This window comes from Mytilus californianus, unplaced genomic scaffold (assembly GCF_021869535.1).
Source record: "Mytilus californianus isolate M0D057914Y unplaced genomic scaffold, xbMytCali1.0.p SCAF_11, whole genome shotgun sequence".
In the NCBI taxonomy this organism is placed as follows: Eukaryota; Metazoa; Mollusca; class Bivalvia; order Mytilida; family Mytilidae; genus Mytilus; species Mytilus californianus.
In genome coordinates, this window is record NW_026262593.1 from 29,279,810 (window position 1) to 29,301,069 (window position 21,260).

The 21,260-nt window shown below is 31.3% G+C and overlaps 1 protein-coding gene and 1 long non-coding RNA gene across 2 annotated transcripts in view; both read right to left on the reverse strand.

The window, feature by feature from the left end:
• LOC127720856 (serine/arginine repetitive matrix protein 1-like) overlaps positions 1–21,014 on the reverse strand; it is a 43,156-nt gene extending 22,142 nt beyond the window's left edge. Inside the window, exons 1-4 of the mRNA XM_052227603.1 lie at positions 20,961–21,014; positions 16,100–16,174; positions 14,916–14,949; positions 13,096–13,170 (exon numbers count right to left, since the gene is read on the reverse strand). Of these exons, the coding sequence (XP_052083563.1) occupies positions 13,096–13,170; positions 14,916–14,949; positions 16,100–16,174; positions 20,961–21,014 (238 nt within the window). The remainder of the gene's footprint in view (positions 1–13,095; positions 13,171–14,915; positions 14,950–16,099; positions 16,175–20,960) is intronic.
• LOC127719862 (uncharacterized) lies at positions 1,429–5,071 on the reverse strand. Its single transcript, XR_007990510.1, has 3 exons — positions 4,980–5,071; positions 3,062–3,192; positions 1,429–1,806 (listed from the first exon to the last, which is right to left on the reverse strand). It is a non-coding gene; the product is annotated as an uncharacterized LOC127719862 (long non-coding RNA).
• Positions 21,015–21,260: the final 246 nt, after the last annotated feature.

Sequence of the window (21,260 nt, forward strand, 5' to 3'; positions counted from 1 at the left end):
TATCTGCTTGTCAGATTCTTGTTTAAACCGGAGTAACTCCGATCATTCGACATTGAGAGAAGATTCACAGTTACGATATATGCCATGCAATTTATATCCTTTTTGCTTAAGATGAACTTTGAATTTTCAAATTGTATCTTTTAAATTCTGTGTGTTACTGCTATGTCGATGATGGCGAATATCTCCCCCTTTTATAAATCCAGAGAAGACTGTGGGGTTATGCATAGACGTCCTATCTACATACTGATATGTATTAGTAGGTTTGGTGTAGCTCTTTATATCACGAATACCGGTGTTCCTGAACCTTTCCCCTTTATGTAGGACTGTAATAATTTCTTTGTTTGAAATGTCATAAGTAGGTATACGTAGATAAATGGTGATGGCCATTTGCTATTTTAAAGAACTCCTCAACTTCTTCTCTTGATGAATGAGCTATTATAAACGCATCATCTCTATACCTTCCGAAAAACAAAATCTTATCTTTATACTTAAAATTTTCAATGATTTCATTGATAACTTCAAATGCTCTAACATCACATATTTCTGGGCTGCATTTACTTCCCATACTGACGCATATTTTCAATAAAAAGTATCAGTTATTAAATTCAAAATAATTGTTCTTCAACACTGTGGCTACTAAGGATTTAATTGTTTCACTGCTATGTATTTTTATCGGATAAATACCTTTAACTGAACTGTTATAAATACGTCCAACAGATTGAATGAGTTCATTGAACTCCATGTTGGTATACAGACCAAAAGGCAATTCCGATCAGGCTTTAAATTTTCTATTTTATTTATGAAATCCCCTTTATCACTTATGTAACTATTTTGTCCGGTAACTATAGGCATAAAAAAGAAATCAATATTTGCTAACCCTTTCGGTGACAAAAGTGCATTGAGAAATAATTGGTCTGCATAGGGGCAATTCATTTACTGTCATCGTTTGGTTTTTTATCCTCTGAATAACATTATGATTTGTGAAGTTTAGGACAAAGACATTGCTGACTTGTGTTTGTAGATTATTTTTGATCAATATTAGATTAGGTTCTTTTATCTCTGTGTAATGGATAGAGTTTAACTGTCTTAACCCTACATTTATGTAATGTGTCATTTTGGTTATAACAATTGCAACTCCTTTATCGCTTTTAGAGAAAACAATATCATGCATGAATTTCAACAGTTGCATTATACTAACGAATTTATACACAGGTGAAACATGTCTCTGTTTCAGCGGTTTATATATTGTATTAACATTTTAAGATATTATTCCGATATGGTACTCTCTGTAATGCTTATTTAGCACTGGTGAAATAAAAAAAACACAAGTCAAAAGCATTTCACCTCAGATTGAATTGGCTATTCTTTTTATTTCTCTTATGGTCATCTCGATTCTATTACTTTTGAAAAGAGAGTACATGTGTGAAATATAGAACAAACCCAATTAATTTTTTTCTGCACTTTTTATTGTCACATATGTTGATTGACGGAAATGTTTCGTCAATTAACATTAATTCATTAACCCTTTTTAGCCATTGAGTCGAATTGTTTAGCATTCCAATTCATTCTTTCCACTATTCCATTCATGTTTTTCTTTGGGGCATTTTTGTAACCTTTATGATCAAGGTATTCGGTGCTAACTTTATTCCATTGGCCTTTTTTCATGTAGCCAACAGTCTTTGGTCCAAGGTCACCTCTATATTGGGCATTAACTACAGCTGTCTTTACATTGGGTGGTAATTTATCGAAAACCTTAGCGCCAAGTCTGTTTCTAGCCCGTGGTTGATAAATTTTGTCGACGTCGTGCTGAAAGGTAATGTATAATCAATTGAATCTTTCTTCAGTTTCTATTTTTCATACTCCAATATACAAACACAATATATGTTTGATATCCTTTAGAAATATAAAATTGATGTTGAGAATGCGTTAATGCCACAGCATCAAATTAAACAATACACCAGACATCTCGAATTTAACATTCGGTCTTCAACAATAAACAAGTATCTTTACAATATGTGAAGCTCTTAATCACGCCGAATCTTAAACAGTTGTCAAGAAGTTAAACCAAAAACACTCAATGATCTTGCCTCACAGACACCAAATTCCCTAAATCACAAACAGTAAGATATAACTGAAGAGATCTACTGAAGAGGTACACGATTAAGACCAGACATGTGAATATATTTTTTTTAGATCTTATATCACTCTTTTTAATTTTGATCAGTTAATCTTGTTCATTTGATGCATGTTTTCGATTTCTTCTTGAAACCCGACTTGCCCCATCGTTCAACATCATCAAGATTCTTTGAAACCCTATGTCTCGTCAAAGTTCATCGTTTTTCTGTGTTGTAATGTATATCATTTGTCAACTTTAGTGTTTCTAACTTTTAAAGAAAATTGTTAATGGGTAATAACTGTAGCGGTAACATTTTTTTCTGGACTAGATGCTCATTTTGACAATAGATGTCTCTTCAGTGATGCTTCACGCAAAACTATATGAAAATCCAAAACTTATTGAAATCATAGAGATTATAATACAAAAAAGGACAAAGAGTATAGCCAAAGCCGGGCAAGGAAATCAAAGCTTTGCATGAGGGAGGTATATTCCTTAATTGAAAATTATTTCAAAAATCTTGCAACAGTAAATTCTAATTACTCAATATCCATATTTGCATGCCAGAACAGACATACTGGCTACCAGGCTGGGTTACATACATTTGGGCAGGGCAAATGTACCCTTAAAGTATCACCCCAGTGCAATTTTCAAAACTACTCCAATCGATAATTTTAATTCAGAGTATCACAGAGTAACCATTGAAAAATTGAAAGAAAGTTTTACAATGTTATTGGTTTCAAAAGCGTATAACTACAGATTGAACCAAAATATTGACGACATCGGAACCATAAATCGCTATATATGTTATGCCTTCGCTACTTTGGTCGCAGATGAGACAACAATAAAGAAATGAAATACAATTAATAACATTCAATACGAGCAAGACATATTTCAACATACTAATTCTTTATGTTAATACCTTCATAAAAAGGTTATAAAACTCACATTGAACAATTTCTTTGCATCTGATTTTTTGATAGATTCTTTACCAGCTTTTACTCTATCAAAATTAACACCAGGCAAAACGGTCTTAAATGTTTTACGACCATCAGGTCGTTTCAAACTAAATCCATAGCCTAAAACAAATATCCAAAATTAATTCAGTCCATCTACATATCATCTTTCTATGTTTAATGTTAATTAAAATGTTTGTAAACTGGCAATTCACCTCTCTTGCTTGAAATAAAATCGGTAATCTGAGTCTAAGTATAAAAACAAATTATACATGCAAATTCTCAAATTCTTGTTATATGATAAACAGTCTTGACAAAATGTCATTCCAATCATAACTATTAATCATTCATATAATTTATTATTATAAAAGTCCATGTAACCAATCTTTTAGTTTGCTCTATCCAGCATTATAATTTGAGAAGTATGCATATCATTTAATTTGAAATACGTTCACATACGAACGGATAAAGTGCAATTTACTATTTTCCGCAGTAAAAATGTTTTACATGGCTTCTAATTAATAATACTGTGATTTAAACGAGAAGGGATTTCTGTAAAACCCCCCTTTTTAGAACTTGCTCGTTTCTACATTACTTCTCCCAAACAAGTAAATATCTAACCTATTCATTATTAAAAATTCAACAAAAGAATCCTCCCCTCCCCCCAAAAAATAAATTTACTTAGAAACTGACTTACAATAAAATACAAGAATATATGTTTTGGGTTTAGTGTCGATGATTAACAATAAGTCACTTGTGATTCGTATCTAGATTAAATCCGGTATTTCTATTTCAGAATCAAATGACGTTATGATTATCGTGTTTGAAATAAAAGATACCAAAAGTGTCCAAATACTTGACCACTGACACTGGCTCATCTTAAAATGAGAAAAAGCATACTTTTAATTTCCTGTAATGAATTTTCAATTCATTTGTAGCGACAGTGTAGGGCACACGTAAAGAGAGTATGTTTCTCAGTTAATACGATACTCTGAAGGTTCTAAACAGCACAATAAAAACGACAAGTTAGTCAGTTGCTTATGATCGCATTCTATACATATGATACTAAGGAACGCTATCACGACGGAATCCTACTTTGAGATTTTTGTCATGAATGACATATATATGTTCTCTCTTTATCAAATCATTTTTCAACTTATTTCAGATAACAAGTTCACTTTAAATTGCATATTGTAAAGTCTTCAGTTTATAACTGAATGTATAACCGCCGTCCCTAAGAATGAAATTATACATTCAACTACATTCAAGGCCGTATGCTCCACGTAGAGTCATATAGTAAATAATGATGTCACTACCACAGGTCAGCTTAAGGCCTCCTCTGAACATTTGAAGGTCCCCACTTTGTATTGGTCGATATTTGTATCTGTCGCTACCTATATTTTATATTTTTGCATTACAAAGGTCATGTTTTTCTCTGATTGATAATGACGTTTGTAAACTAAATCCATTGGATGTTGGATGTGTACTGATTGATATTTTAGTCTTAGATCCATGATTTTTTTTAATTAGTTGTTATTGGAATTGAACTAGCTGTCAGTAACTGCGAGTACTCTCAGATCTGTACTCAAAGGCAATCATACAACGTCTCCTTATTTTCATAATGGTACCGTCATTTTCGGGATATCGTGGGTTTCTGGCCATAAAATGAAATATAAAATAGATGCTTATCGCGGCATTGGTCTATTAAAAAAAAAAGCAGGGTTCATATTCATTTCACATTAAATTGTTTTCGTCTTGATTATGCATGTAGTAATTGGTACTTGAAGCTTTACACATTCAACCATGCATCCATTATAATGGATATTTGTTTTATAGGAAATACTTGTCTTGCTTATTTTCCTCAATATGCCGTAAAGTTTATGTAAGAAAAAGAATATATCAATGTGTACCTATCGTCGGATCTTTTTTCATATTCTTTGTCTTTGCATTGTACTTCTTTAAACCTAAATTTTCAAATGCTTTAATAACGCCCTTCGTATCTGTAAACAAACAAAGAAATTGTAGGTGAATATATAATGAGATAAACAATCAGCAGATTAAAGACTATTTCTAAATTCAAAATATGATAATCCAATATAACGTTTTGAATAGACATAGAGCTAAAATATGATACATTTTTTCAATTGCATTCGAGCTTTACCATTTTATCAATAATACGTCTTTTAAAAAGGTTTATGAAAATATCAGTAATTGGAGGAATATTAGAAATAAGAAAAAAAAAGATAATGGAAATATAACGATAAAATGCATGTATGATAGTTAGAGCTTGACATATTGTTTAGACACCTGTTGTATGTTGCCTTCTAGATATCTTTTATGGTGTTTTTTCTTTGGGTTGATGTACTGTTAACATATACTCCACATGCCATTTTATTCATATATAGCAATGCCAAAATAAAATATTCCACAAATTTAGTTATGCACATAGAATATATAGAATTGCTCTACATACATAAAACTGTTGCAAGTTTATCGAAGTATGTTTACACTGTAATTGGTATTTCATATTTACTAGACAAATAAAAAATAAACTAATTTTTTAAACCTTAATACTCAGCGGTAACTTAGATTAAGTCCCATCATTGTCTGACAATATTCACAGAACGTGTATCAACGCAACGAGATCATTTAAAATATTAAAATTCTGTTCATCTATAGCCTACTTGCCTCCTGGATCCTTAAAAGTTCTTTCTTTATATGGTATGTAGTTCGGGTTTTTAATAGAGGAACCTGGTGTAAAAATGAAGAAATTGGTAAAATAAAGTAACACCAACAGAGATCAGATGTCAAAGTATTTTAGATATAATACATACATTACAAAATCAGTAACAGACCCAAGTAGTAGTGATTATTAAGCTTCTAGGTCGGATGGCTTCTTTCAATTATAAACTACCCATGAGCTCTATGTTATTTGCACTATTAGCTACTGCATCAGCAGGTAAAGTCAGTGAAATTCATAGTTGTCTTTAGATGATGAAACATTTTAGAATAGAGAAAAATGAAATTCATCTATTACCAATTATTGCAAAAACACAGATATTGAATAGGCCTTGGGAGCCGTTAGTCATTCCGTCAATTGATTCATATGCAACTGATTCCGAGGATTTAAAACGTTGCCCTTGTCGTTCATTAAAAATTTACATAAATATAAGAAAAGGTATGAGAAAATCAATTAAACTATTTGTCATTTTGTATTTTATCATAATCCATTTTTGTCAAGTGAAACATTTCGGATTTTCCAAGAGAGGACGACAAAAAAGAGGTAAATATTCTTATTTTAATTCCTTATTCAATTCTTTTCCAACCTCCTTTGAGTAGTGATGCAAATTATTGTGCAAACAGTTAAGGAGGCACGTAAAGTGGAAATATCGAAATGAACTAGGATATTTTTGTGGGTAAACTTATCTGTCTCACCCGCCCTCCTCCCCTCTTGAGTATTTATATTTTATCATGATTGGTCTCGAGAAACTGATGAGTTGCACTAGGAAATAAGTGGAGGTATTACCGTATATAAAATAAAACCCTTGACGAATTTATTGGGCAGTAGAGGAAATTGCAAACAGTGAAGAAAGCAGTAAAGTGTAAATATTTCATGAAAAACGATTTAACCCTAAAAAATAAAAAAGATCTCCATCTCAGACACACAACAACAAACCGAGTGCTGTTAATAATTTGAAAATCCAGTGGCATATGTAACTTGACTACAGAAGGAAGTAATCCAAGATATGTTAAAACTTCACATTCAAAAAGACAGATCTGTAAATTCAAATCATAAACTTTGGAGTTCGAGATTCAGATATAAATTTTGGTTATGAATATGTAATTGAAAGATGTTAAGTATTACTGAGATCTGTTGCGGTTCATTTTACTCAGACACATACATGGTTTTGGATGTTTTGGTACGGCTTTAAAGAGCTTTCTTGCGTATGCATTTATTGTTTTACACTAGAAAATAAAAGTAAAGATGTGTTTGCTTGCCAATGAATAGTTTTTATTTGATAATTGAATGCTTCTTTTTATAATTTTATTGGTGTATAAAAGCTTTGAACGAAGCACATTTTTTATGAAGTGCGGAAGCTGTTTTTGTAAATAAAAAACAATTTGACTATACTAAACGTTATTTTCATCTTGGAGATTTCATTAATATTGCTCAAACACGGCATGCTTGCATCCGTACAATATTTTAAAGAGATAATGTTGAGATTTCTTAAATCTACTTACTTCTATTCTGTATGCCATGTGTTTTACTGAAAGTAGTTTTTCTTAAAGTGTCAAACAACTTATTATTATGGCTCATTTACAATTTGATAGCGACAAACTCACGGAAATCACTTTGGATATTCAATTATTTGAATTGTTATATGTACTCACTGCTAACTTATTTCCTTGACCCCCACCATCCTGCAGAATATACATAATATTAGTAATGTTGTATGTTTGATACTTTTTCTCTTTAATTCGTTCCATCTACAATTTTGCATGGCAGTGTACGTTTAAGAAAATTAACGATAAATTGATGAATGTTTCATAATATTTACTATTAATGTATTTGAATGTTTATGAAAATACGGAAGGTTCAAGTTAAGGACTCCAATACGTTTTGTTTATGATGTGTTTAATTAAATAATTATGTTTGGTAAAACGCCTTCTCACTGTTACTTAATTAGCAATAACACATTACAAAGCCAAACAGGACTCGTCATAACAATTGTATATACACTGTATTGTCTTGCTCATCATTTTTGCTATCTTTATCGATTGAAAGTTTTTGCACAATATCCATAATATGCAAAAATTAAATAACAAAATGTCGTTTAAGGGCAATACTTCCTATATCAAATCGACTGACAATTTTGGCGATGTCAACTAATTTGTAGATCTTGTTTTGTTGGTCATATTTGCATTGTAATTTTTTTAATGCTATTTGTGGTAAAAAAAAGCAAACATTTATAAAAATTGTAATTTAGGAGCAAACAGGTCCGGGATCCTATAAGGAGTCGCCCGACAAATTGACTATTTGACAAATTTAAGAATCTTGTCCTGCTTTACATATTTTCTACTTAATGTCTGTCCGTATCTTTTATAGGTAATGGAATAGATAGTAAGCAAAAATGCAAACAATTAGTAAAAATCGTTATTTAGGGCAATTATTCCTAAAAGAAGTCGACCCACGATTTCAGCAATGTTGACTGGTCTGTTGAACAGTCTGGCTGGTAACTTTTTCAATATAAGGTTTCTTTATATCTATTATAGTTTTCAAGATAATAAGCAAACATACACAAAATTAGTGAAAATCGCCATTAAGGGCGATAACTTCTATAATGAGTTGTCTGACAGTTTTTGATTAAATACAGTATGTAGATCTACATTTTGAACATTTCTATCTTTATCCGATTTTTCTCTATCTATAGTGATTTTCAAGATAAAAGAAATACCTTGCATTTTACCCCAATTTTCTATTTTAAGCCATATCGGCAATGTTGGTTTGTAGACCGGAATCATCGGACTTATTTAAAAAAAAAAATATCTACCCTTAATAATGATTGTGTCTAAGTTTATTTTCGATTGACCAAGCAGTTTCAGAGGAGAATTCGTTTGTAAAAGTGACGGACGACTGATGCCAAATCATGAAAATAGCTCACGTGACCATTTGCGAAAACGTACAAATTTTTTGAACATATATCCATCTCATGCACAGCACAACAAACAGTGCTGTAAATGATATGGGAATTCATTGGTAAATATAACTTAACTGCAGAAGGTAGTAATCAAGCAGATGATAAAACATCACATTGAAAAAGGCAGATCTGTTAATTCAATGATGTACACTATTATTCAATGTTTAGATATAAGATTTGAATTATGAATATATAGTGGGAGGATTTATATTATGAAAAGTACCAATGTAATTATGTAAATGATCTGTACATTGACAAAACTACTCACCTCCTGATGGCTTCGGTTTAGGTAAAAGCTTTGGTTTTGGTTTTGGTTTTGGCTTTGACACGGGAATCCCTGAAAATGAAATTTAAATTTTCTAAAGATCAACCGTTTTTTTTGTAAGGGGGTTTCAATCCATTTGTGGTAAGGGTGAGCAGTTGTGACATTCAGTACTCCACCCTTTTTATATATTTTCAATAATCAAAAATTATGCCTTTTATACATATTTGACAAAAAATATACCCTTAAATGTATTACGCTATTTCATGGAGATAGCGTTAAAGATCTGTTGAATAGCATATACATTTATGATTGTGGTTTTAATTGCATCTTTGAAAAATATTAAACATTTAAGATTCTAAAGATTAGAATAGCAAAATCATCACACATTTGATTTTTATTTCACAACCTTATCATACACTACGCAGCTTGAGTTGGTGACATAATCAATATAAAATACCTATAAATATTGCATAGCCAAGGACTCCCGGAGTTTTTTACAGTCATTTTAGTATAATGTTTTGATATTGTTCGTATTTAATTGAAATAACATTATTAAGTTTTACAAAAAGACAAGTTTAGTCCTTAAATGTGATTATGTAGTGTTGTCTCAGTGACTGTCAAGTATATCTTACAAAAGGATATAACGTATAACTACAAACAACTTTATTTCAATTTCAGATGTAAACTAACGATAAGAAAATATTAAATATGTACTTAACAACACAAATAACGCAATAACTTATCATATTAAGTTATTTATTGTTTTTGCTATAAAAGAAATCTAAAGTATATTTAAAAAATAACCCTGAAATTAATGCAGAGAAGACACAGAAATTTTACTGGCGACAATGGAGATATCAACTGCAAAAGTTAAGAATCAAAGTCTGAGATAAGTCAATTTCAAATTTTTCATTTAACAAGAATTCCATTAAGAAACTTAAAATCAAAGTCCTTTTCGTTATTTTCAGGTAGAAAGATACTGGTAACTTTAGTTTTCACAAATCTGTCAACTTTTTTGGTTTTTGTTTGTTTGTTAGAAATGTTTTTTTTTTTAAATTTAAACATTAAAATTATGCAATGTTATGAAAATTCTCATTTCACAGATCTTTTATGTTTTCTGAAACGTTGTGTCAAAATTAAAATCATTTCAAACACTTTTAAATTTTTTTTCTCCATAATGGAGGTTGTGTGTTTCTTTTGTTGTTGTAAAGTAATGAATTTTGTTGTTAGCATTCGTATTAACACTTATGTACTATATAATTGTAATTCTAATTATCAAATGATAATGCCATGTCTATAGAACAGCGGAGAAAATCATAGCAAAATTTTTGCGGAGGTATAGTGAAATGTGTTCGAAAGACCATGAAACAACTTGAGTAACTTCAATTGCTTTACATACATTTGGAGTTCAAATCAGGAACACTCTATTTGTACCAAAGTTTTGGAAGGTGAGAAATAAATATTCCCATAAAGTATGTGTTTTATACCAAAAAAATAAAAATAAATGCTACAATCGGTACAAATAACTCCATGGTACATACTAAGGTAGTTCCTGCTCCACTAATGGCATCCGTCGTCTTACTCGTAAAATGATGAATCGCAGTATTTAATATCACTATGTACTATGCTATTTCACTCATTGAATGATAATTCTTGATGAGTATATTGTACACATTAGTTTTTAACGAAGGAGATCATATTTTTCTTAGCATACGGCCATATGTTTACCTCAAAATTAAAAATGCATCATTATTTATGTTGTTTTCTATTCTTCAGAAAGTAACGAAATAAGCTTGACCTTTGTATAATTTGTAAGTAACTGTTTTTACAGGAATGCCATGAAGGTCATATGCAAAATGCAGATTTAATTTTGTCGCACTGCAGAGCTTGCGCCCGTGTTTACAAGAATATTTTTGCTAAATTAAACAATAGACAATAAGGTTCATCCAAAATAATTGTTTCCCAATGAGGTGGCAGTTAAGTCGAGTGTGGACTCTCTATAAAAAAAATTCTGCATCAAATTGTTACAAGATTTGGTGTTATCTGCCATTTCATCGAAATGTCTGCTACTTTCTGGCTGTATAAATAGCGAAATGGAAGTAATTTAAACGAATATATCAATGTTTTATTGAAGAACACTAATATGATTTAAATCACTTTGCTCCGTTAGATTTGTTTGTTGCTCGTGTAAGGTCTGAAACCGACCAATGAAAGGTCATGTTCAGATGAACTTTTATGCAAACATTTAGTCAGCCAATCACTTTTGGTGGTACGCCAGCACTTTGATTACAATTTTTTTTTCGAAAACCATTAATACAAGTAATTGGATAAAAATGTCGCGTGATATGATTAAATGTTTTATCAACTTACGATTTATAATATAAGAAAGGCATTATTCGATAATACTTTAGTCTATTTTGCTAAGTTGAGAAATGTTTACAATCAGGTCGATGCATAGAAATTCCTGAGTGATTCCTGCCCTACACAATTTAATAGTTTGTAGTAGATACATACTGAACTTTGTGTAGGAAAATATTTAAGAGAATGCTAAAAGGTTACTGAACATGACACCTTCTGTTTATCTACTTTAGAATTACATTCATATATAGCATATATATTTGATAATAAAGTATCTTAAACACGTATGCAATCAATCTGAACTCTGAATGTATGATTAGTTCTAGTTAGTAAAACTACACAGCATGGTTTCCAGATGACTAAGTAAAGAGAGTTTGTCTTATGGTTCATTTACACTTTAATTGCGATAACAGCGCAGAAGCCACTTTGAACACTCTATTATATAAATAATTATATGTACTTACTGCTAACTGATGTCCTCGACCTCCACCATCCTGCAGAATATGAATAATATTAATATTGTTTTATTCAAGATTGTTTGCCATCTTTAAATCTTACTATTTTCAATTTTGCTAGGCGGTGTTAAATGAGAAATTCAACAATAAATTAATAATGTTTCATATTAAATGATCTTTATCTATTTGGATTTATACAAAAAACACGGAAGGTCAAAGGTAAGATTTATTCGTGTATCTTTATGAAGTTTTTGATTGCTTTGAATCACGGTGCGAAGCTATAAGTTGCATTCGATATTCACGCCATTTTGATATTAAAACTTCGGTTGTGGTTAATGAAGATGTTGCTAGGGTTAAATGTGATATAGAACTTGGAACATGTCCCGGACAGGCAAAGATATAATATACGGAAGTTAAGAAATAAAACTACAGTATGGGTAGTCAAGACCCAATCAACAATTATTGCGTCATGTTGACGTAATTTACGATACTGCGAAAAACTCCGTACCTTTTCCTGGTTATCTGAGATCACCACCAGTTTTTGGTGAGGTTCGTGTTGCTCAGCCTTTAGTTTTTAATGTTGTGTTTTGTATGCTGTTGTTTTGCATTTGGTCTTTCTCTTCTTTTATCATGACATGGTCAGTTTATTTTCGACTTATGATGTCGCTTTGGTATCTTTCGCCTGTCTTTCAAAGTTGTGAAATAATCAATTGGGAAAACGCCTCCTCCATGCTACTTATTAAGCGATAACATACTACCAAAACCAACCAACTGGACACATCCTTTTCAATATCTGCTTATATTTATATATTATATTCTAATTTTCAGAAAAGCAACACATATAGATAGAAACTAAAACGAATGGTGAATTAATCATACATTAAAAGAGAATGTACAATTTGCATTCAAGGGGAAACAAATGAAAAATACCTGATAAAATGTTCTGACCATCTAGTATACTAGATGAAAATAATTTTACGCAAGTTTTTACTAGGCTAACCTTTTGGAGATCGTGTATATGGCAACAGTCTTCGTTTTGTTTTAACCAGCATTCAATCTTAAAACATCAATATAATTGATTAACTATATCTGATCTTTGAATCTTGTTAATCCAAAATAAGACACAAACATAACGAAGCTACATCAGAAAAAATTATAGATCCAAACCCGATGAAGGAAAAGAAACTATGCATGAAAAAGGGAGAGTATTTTTGTCCATATATTTAAAAATGTTTATTCAATTACTTACCACCCGAAGGCTTTGGTTTAGGCGCAGGTTTTGGTGCAGGTTTAGGCCTAGGTGCAGGTCTTGATATTGATACTCCTTCAAAAGTACAAAATATTAAAATTTAATAAAAATCATTTATTTTCTATCGATCGTTTGGGTGTTCAAACTACAGTGCATATGTTCCAGACCATATGAGTATTTGGACCGTACGCGTATGGTCATGACCATATGGGTATACTCATATGGTCCGACCATACCCGAATATAAACTACTGTAAAGGTAAATCGTATACAGAGGTGCATGAACAAATCTGATTAAAATAATTTGAAATGTTTAAGAAATCTTAATTTGCAAATTAAAACAGCAAAAAAAAGGTTCAATGCTCCAATTGCTAATGTGTAAAACAGTTGAATTCTTGCTTAACGTGTTTCGTAAAGACAAATTAATAATGACCATGCAAAAATGCTTCTACTATAATTTTAACTTGTGTGTAAAAATCATTTTATTTCATTAATCACGTTATCTATGACACCTTGAATGGTTATGGCTTACGCAATTACTGTTCAACGCTCGTCGTAATAATTACCCGGACCATACGCGTATGGTCCAAATACTCATATGCGCCGGAACACATATATATACATTGTTACAAGTCATAAGTATGATAAGTGAATGAAATATATGACATTTTTATTATTCGATTAAGAAATATAAAGGATTTACAAGTCTTTGATGTAAATCTACAGTATATGATATTAGCTTAATAATACTTTGGAGTTCACTAAATATACCATCATATTCAAAATAATACAAATAAAATCCATACCCCCCCACCCCCCCCCCCCCACCCCCCGCCCCTCCCACCTCAATATATGTCAACAAATGACTGGTGATTGTGTTTAGAAAGAAATGAATATTAAAAATTGCTAACGTCTTTTCAAAAGTTTAAGGAAAGCTTTTGATTTTGAAAATAATTCAACACAAATTGTCAAATAGTTCTTGCATATTTTCCTTAAAAAAAATGCTGTATTAAATTATTAAACAGCCGACTGCTTTAGGGGAACATTTTTGTTAATTACAGTCTGATTTTGTAGCTGAATGTAGTGACAACACATTTTTTCTATTACATTATACATTATACTGTTTCAAAATCAGTTACTTTAAACTTCCTAGCATTTCAATATTAATGAGTCTGATTAAAATACACATTCAACAAAATCATAAAAGCAAAATCTTTTCTAGAGCTATATATTGCTGATGAAGATAGTTTTGATACAATATTCAAAATCATACCAATGTTTTAAAAAGTTCAATCGATTGATATTCTTAACCAATGTTCATTAATTTGTTTCTTTATAAATCAAAACACAACTTTACTTCCAATAGAGTTAACGTTTGTAGCTAATGTTCTTTTTATTCATTTTTACAATTACTAACAATTTTACTCAATATACCAAAATTGTAATTTTAATTCAACTGTATGCTTTTCAACGTTGGTCACATGTTCAGTAATGCACATTGATAATATTATAACCTTCAATTGCAAACGTGAGGCTGTCTTATCATGAATTTTGACGAATACACTTGTTAGAAATGTTAAAAACAGACACAAATCAGGCTGTTAGTTTTCTCATTTGAATTGTTTTTCATTTGTCGTTTCGGGGCTTTTTATAGCTGAATATGCGGTATGGGTTTTACTCATTATTGTTGAAGGCCATACGGTGACCTATAGTTGTAAACTTCTATGTCATTTGGTCTCAGGTGGAGAGATGTCTGATTGGCAATGATACCACATCATCTTATTTTAATGTATAAAATATAATAATGTACAATATTCTTACTTCTATTTGAATTTCTACTACCCCCAACCCCATCCTGCAATGAAAATAGAGAAAAAACATATTAAAAATCACATTACATCTTTTTATTACATTAATTTAAATTAAAGATTAAAAATTAATTAAAACTTTAAATAGAAAACTAGTTTTAAGTTTTTCAAAGTCAATGACATGCATTAAATTATACAGAATTTGGAGAAGTACCTAAAAAACACACATGTTTAACCTCGCCACATTCTGTATCTGCCTGTCTCAAGTCAGGAGCTTATAACTCAGTGGTTGAGGTTTGCTGCTGTATATCATATTTGTTATTCGTTTATTGTTTTGTACATAAATCAGGCCATTAGTTTTCTCGTTTCACTTGCTTTACAATAAAATCATTAGAACCTGCAATTACAAACATGAGGCTATCTTATAATGAATTTTGGCAAATACACTTGTTAGAAATGACAAAACTAACATAAATCAGGCCGTTAGTTTTCTCGTTTGAATTGTTTTACATTTGTCATTTCGGGGCCTTTTATAGCTTACTATGTAGTATGGGTTTCGCTCATCGTTGAACGCCGTACGGTGAACTATTGTAAACTTCTACGTCATTCGGTCTCTGGTGGAGAGTTGTCTCGTGGCAATTATACCATATCTGCTTATTTTCATAGTTGGAATTAAACGTTGAAAATAATAATTTAACGTTCACAGGACAACATAGGTAAATATTTCAACTATCATAATGCTCGACATCTAAATATATACTCTGAAACCACTCGTAGATATCCACTAAAGAAAAAGAACTTTATTTCGTTATTTCGATTGCTTATACTTAAATAACTTGATACTAGAGTAATTTCGATAACATCTGAAAAACGGTTGACATGGTTTGAATCTAATAATCGACAATAACACAGATCATACAGCAACCTCACATTGAACCATCCATTCAAGATCGTTATCAAATTAGGGAAGATGATGGTTTTGGGTTGGATAATCCCTCTTTTTCTTCTGAAATACGCCACCTAAAACTTTGCAAAAAAGGCTTATTCCCATGTTCTTGGATGAAAAGAGCAGTTCAACAAATTTTATCTCAATCGCGAAATGAGCGAAATAAATCCCATTACGATTTTTTTCAACTTTACAGTAATACAATGTTCATAAACTATGGCAAATAACATTTCTGAAAGTGAATATCCTACCTGATCGACTAGAACCACTACCGCTGCTAGTCCTTGACGAACTGCTACTACTACTCCCTCCCCACCATGCTGAAACTAATAACAACAACATCAGAAATTGATAATAATGATGATCATAATAAGGATAATTATAATCCTGATATCTGGAATATTCTTCATGGTACACGCCTTTTCATTCCATGTTATTGCTGAAATAACTTCCGTTAACTGTGCTGAAATATATGTTTTTCAAAGACTAGGCGTCATATAAATTGACCTACTCTTCTTAAATGTGACTATATTTTATAGACATGATGTCCATGTAGCCGATACTGGACAGATGTGCTGTATATCAACAGTAACTAAACTGAATTAATCTAATCTTATTTATTATGTTCATTCTAAATATCTTCAAAATCACTTTTTATTTGCATAGGTAACCGTTATTTTTTTGACACATACATTCTTAATAGTAAAAACGATTCATATAGCCATGCATGATTTATGATGCAATACAACGGTAACAATTAAGAGCTCGTCTTTACTAAATACAAACAATCAAATTACAATATTTGAATAAAAAGGGGAAGTATTCAAAGCAAATTATCGATCCAAACAAACGGTAAAAATGCATGCATGCAACTGCATGCGCCCAATTGAACAGTTGTATTTAAACAGAAAAAAAACCCAGAAATTAACCGAAAGATAAGGGAATTTAAAGTCTATTCTTTGCGTTTTTTTAATCATTATTGGTCTACTTTCAATTAAGGAAATTGTTAAATCAGCGATTTATTTGAAAATAATATTTCTAAAAAGAAAAAAGTTTTGCACGAACAAATATGTCAATAAAGTTGTTGTAGCAGTGGTGCTCAGACTTTCCATAATATAACATATTGTTTCGTCCTTGACCTAATTCCTATGCTTTAATGGAGCAAGTCTTACCCGACAAACAGAAAGGGCAACACTAGATAAAATGCGTTTCTGTTGTTAGCATGGAATGATATGTCAATAGATTGTCACAATATATGAGTATAAATTAAGTAAAGAGCTGCTATGACTACCAAGACAAAAACGTTATATTTGGGCGAATAAAGTCACCATCGGGAAAAAAATAAAAATGAATTATCTTTTAAAACTATTTAAAAAAATTTAAAACAAAGTGAAAATGAACTATCTACATTTCGGTAAATAAAGACAAAAACTCATGAGCACATTTTGAAAAATTTTCTTCGTTCAAAACTAACCATGATTTATTTCAAAGATTTAAAGAGGAATCAATTTACTTAAAAATAAAAAAAAAGATCTGTTGAAATGTGATGTCAGGTTGTAACAGTAGTTGATTTTACAAACACCTATTTTCCTTTGAGGTAAAAGGAAACAAATGCTATTCGTACTCTTAACCTGCACTAAACAAAGCAATCGAAAGGAATATGGCGTATTGTTCGGGATCTGACCAATTATTTGACTTCGTAATTTTCACATTCAGGGATTTCAAAATAGATTTGACAAACAAAACGTCACTACGAAATTACTGCTATCTCCAACTTTTCTTATATATTAAAGAATATTAATTCATTTAAAATATTGGAAAAACAAAACTGTAAAAGCTAAACATTTTATTTTACATTGATATGTAACACAAACAAGAATTGCTGCAGTATGGATTGCAGAGATTTTCATGATGCCTACATCATCTTGAGCGTGATTATGTGGCTTAATATATACGTACGGGCAAATTATCGACATGGAATTTCCATGAAATCAATTATCACATTGTATGCTGTAAGTAAAGAAAAAGGAGCAGTCAAATTTCCACAAAGTACCATAAAAACTACAAAAACAACACAACCACGCATATGCATATATGATATGACGTAACAAAAATCTACAAACACCACACACAGGAACCTACTGGTATGATGTAACAACGATAGGCAATATGATGCACATTAACAAAATTCCAATCATATGAGAACCACCTAGTATGATAAACAATAATAAGGAAAGAATCTGTTATGAATTTCTTCAATCAGAATTTAAATAACAACACAAAATACATTTCTGTTGACAGTACAATTCATCTTATTGATATACATGTATGTACATTGAAATAATTTAATATGAATAAAGATGATGGAGTGTAATCATGTTTACAATTTATGTTAAGTGGCGAGGAAGTTGCTTTAATAGTTGAAAACTTAAAAAATTGAAACATGAAATCGTTACACTTAAGCAAAACACTTTAACCTAAATCATCAGATAAAATTCATTAACAAGTAGATATAAAATGAAATAATATAAAGTTTTGTATATTAAGTGAATTTCACCTGAAATGAATGTCAACATTTCATTCATAAATGAGATACAACATATGAGCTGCGTCGGATAGAAATCGACCTTATGCAAGTTCACATATACATGTACATATAGAAGAATTTTATTGATTTCGGAACATTTAAATACGAAATAAAAGATGAATTTGGGTCTGTTTTGTATGGTTTTATATCAACTCAATTTTCAAACAATTACATATTTTGCAGAGAAATTTACTAACCCTTTCGGTGACAGAGTTGCATTGAGAAATAATTGGTATGCATGGGGGCAATTCATTCATTTACTGCCATTGCTTGGTTTTTTATCCCTTGAATAACGTTGTCACTTAATTTGTTAAGTTTAGGAATAAGAAAGAGACTACCCAATCTGGGTTTCTCTTTCTGTGAGCCACTGAGAAACTCAAGAGTTATCCAATCAATCTCATCATTGTCAAACATTCTGTTGAGTTGTGTTTGTAGATTATTTTTAATCAATAACTGATTAGGTTCTTTTATCTCTGTGTTATGGATAGAGTTTGACTGTCTTAACCCTTCATTAATGTAATGTGTCTTTTGGATATATCCATTGCACCTCCTTTATCGCTTTCAGAGAAAACAATATCATGCATGTTTCTCAAAGCTCATAGTTCTAGCTGTTGCTAGAAGTTATTTTTTAAATCTAGATTAGATGATTCAAATTTTGTGAGATCTAAATAATTTTCAAGTTAAAAGCAAGCAGGTGTTGGCTCATAAAATGTTTTTTTTTTTTGTCGGAACTGATGGATTTTTTGCCTTTCTGTATTGCCAAAATGATAACGACATCTAACTTTCTGGCAAATTCATTGAAATCTGTCATTACAAATCTGCCTATATCATATTTCTTTGGCATAGGTATAAATTTCAAACCCTTACCCAAAACTATGTTTTGTTCGTTTGTCAATTGACAGTTTGCTAAGTTATATATGCTCAAAACAATGTGAGTACATGGATCGTACGCGTATTGTCGGACCATATGAGTATATACTCGTTTGGTTATTAACGGGCACGAACATATGAGTATTTAGACCATATAGGTATTTTTCGAATAAATTCAGAATTCCTCAACAGACAAAGCTTGTTCTCTGAACAAAATTCGGCACAAGTTATTAACTGAAATCCTTTATCTTTGTTACATATTGTCTGAATTTTGGTATATTTGTTGTCTTGCCGTTGCTATCTATTTTAAGCACCTTTATGCTGTCGACAGTTTCGTCCGTACGTGAAACCACAGGTTTGGGGCATAAACATTTTCTTTTCCCAAGCGTTTAGATTAGATTTTCTTTAGTTTCTTTCAATTTTCACTTATTTTCGCCTAACTGAGGTGTTCATACTCTTATTTATATGATCTTACAATTACAGCGGTTTCTAAGAATAGAAGGGCAGCACGTATAAACTGCAGCAAAATAAGGTTCAACGCTCCAATTGCAAGTGTTAAACAGTTGACTTCTTGCTTAACGTGTTTCGTAAAGACACATTAATAATAACCATGCAAAAATGCTACTACTGTGATTTTAACTTGTGTGTTAAAATCATTTTATTTCATTAATCACGTTACAATGATTACCAAATTATTATCTAAGTCAACATTTTTCGAAACTTTTAATCTATGACACTTTGAGGGGTTATGCCTTACGCAATTACTGTTCAACGCTCCTCGTATTAATTACCCGGACCATATGCGTATGGTTGGACCATCTGAGTATGTACGCATATGGTCTAAATACTCATATGGTCCGGAACATATAGATACTGTTTAGCTTTATATACCTGTGCTTCTTTTTTGTCTTTTTTTTCTTGAAAGTCGATCGAGTTTTCTTAAATTTTAACTTTCTTTTTAAATCATTTTAAATCTGCGAGGGTGGCCTGGAATAGGCGTACGTGGCTGTTAGGTACTTTCTGACATTCAACATTCCAAAACCATCAGTGGTTGCGTATAGTAGACATCACAACCTAACAGAAGAACTGACTAGCTCGCTTCAGACCCATAAAGAAGCACTCACCCTTCATTTGAGTCACGGAACATCAAAGAGTTTATCCTATTCTGTACTGCAGAAATACGATGTGTTGAGTCGTGGGGAATAGGCTCACGTAGCTGTTAGGTATTTTTTGACATTCAACAAACAAACCTGTGCAACTGAAAACGATTTAATGCATGGCTGATTTGTAATTCGATAAGTATTGGACATACCAATAACCTTAAAGCATTTTTGTATAGGTTGCGAAATAGCTCCAGTAAGCAGGGATCAATTTACCGTAAACTATACACTGTTGCTTGGATTGGTGAAAGTAAGCTCTATTACTATTTGGAAAATTTTCGGTGGTTTATGGAAATTAATATACACACAGACATGGCATGTACAATATTGTATACTGCTGTCTGTCCACCCAATGTGCATTTATTCGAGTGTTTTGTTTTTGAATAATTTCATGAAATTTGTATACCATTTTTGACTCGCTAGATAAAAGCTGACATTGAAATAATGAATAACTGAAATTGATGGAATGAAGCTCGTGTTATGCTTTCAACAAACGCCTTGTTCTGATTCTGTAGTTTCGTCATGGTTTACAAAAACTTTCATATACATGTTTAAATCAGCGATTTATTCGGAAACCATATTTTTTTAATAAAAAGAAAGGCTTTGCACAAACCGATATGTAAAGGCAACAGTAGTATACCGCTATTCGAAATTCATAAATCGATTAAGAAAAAAACAAATCCGGGTTACAAACTAACACTGAGGGAAACACATCAAATATAAGAGGAGAAAAACGACACAACAGAAACACAACACTAAAATGCAACACACACAGAAACGAAATATAATATAACA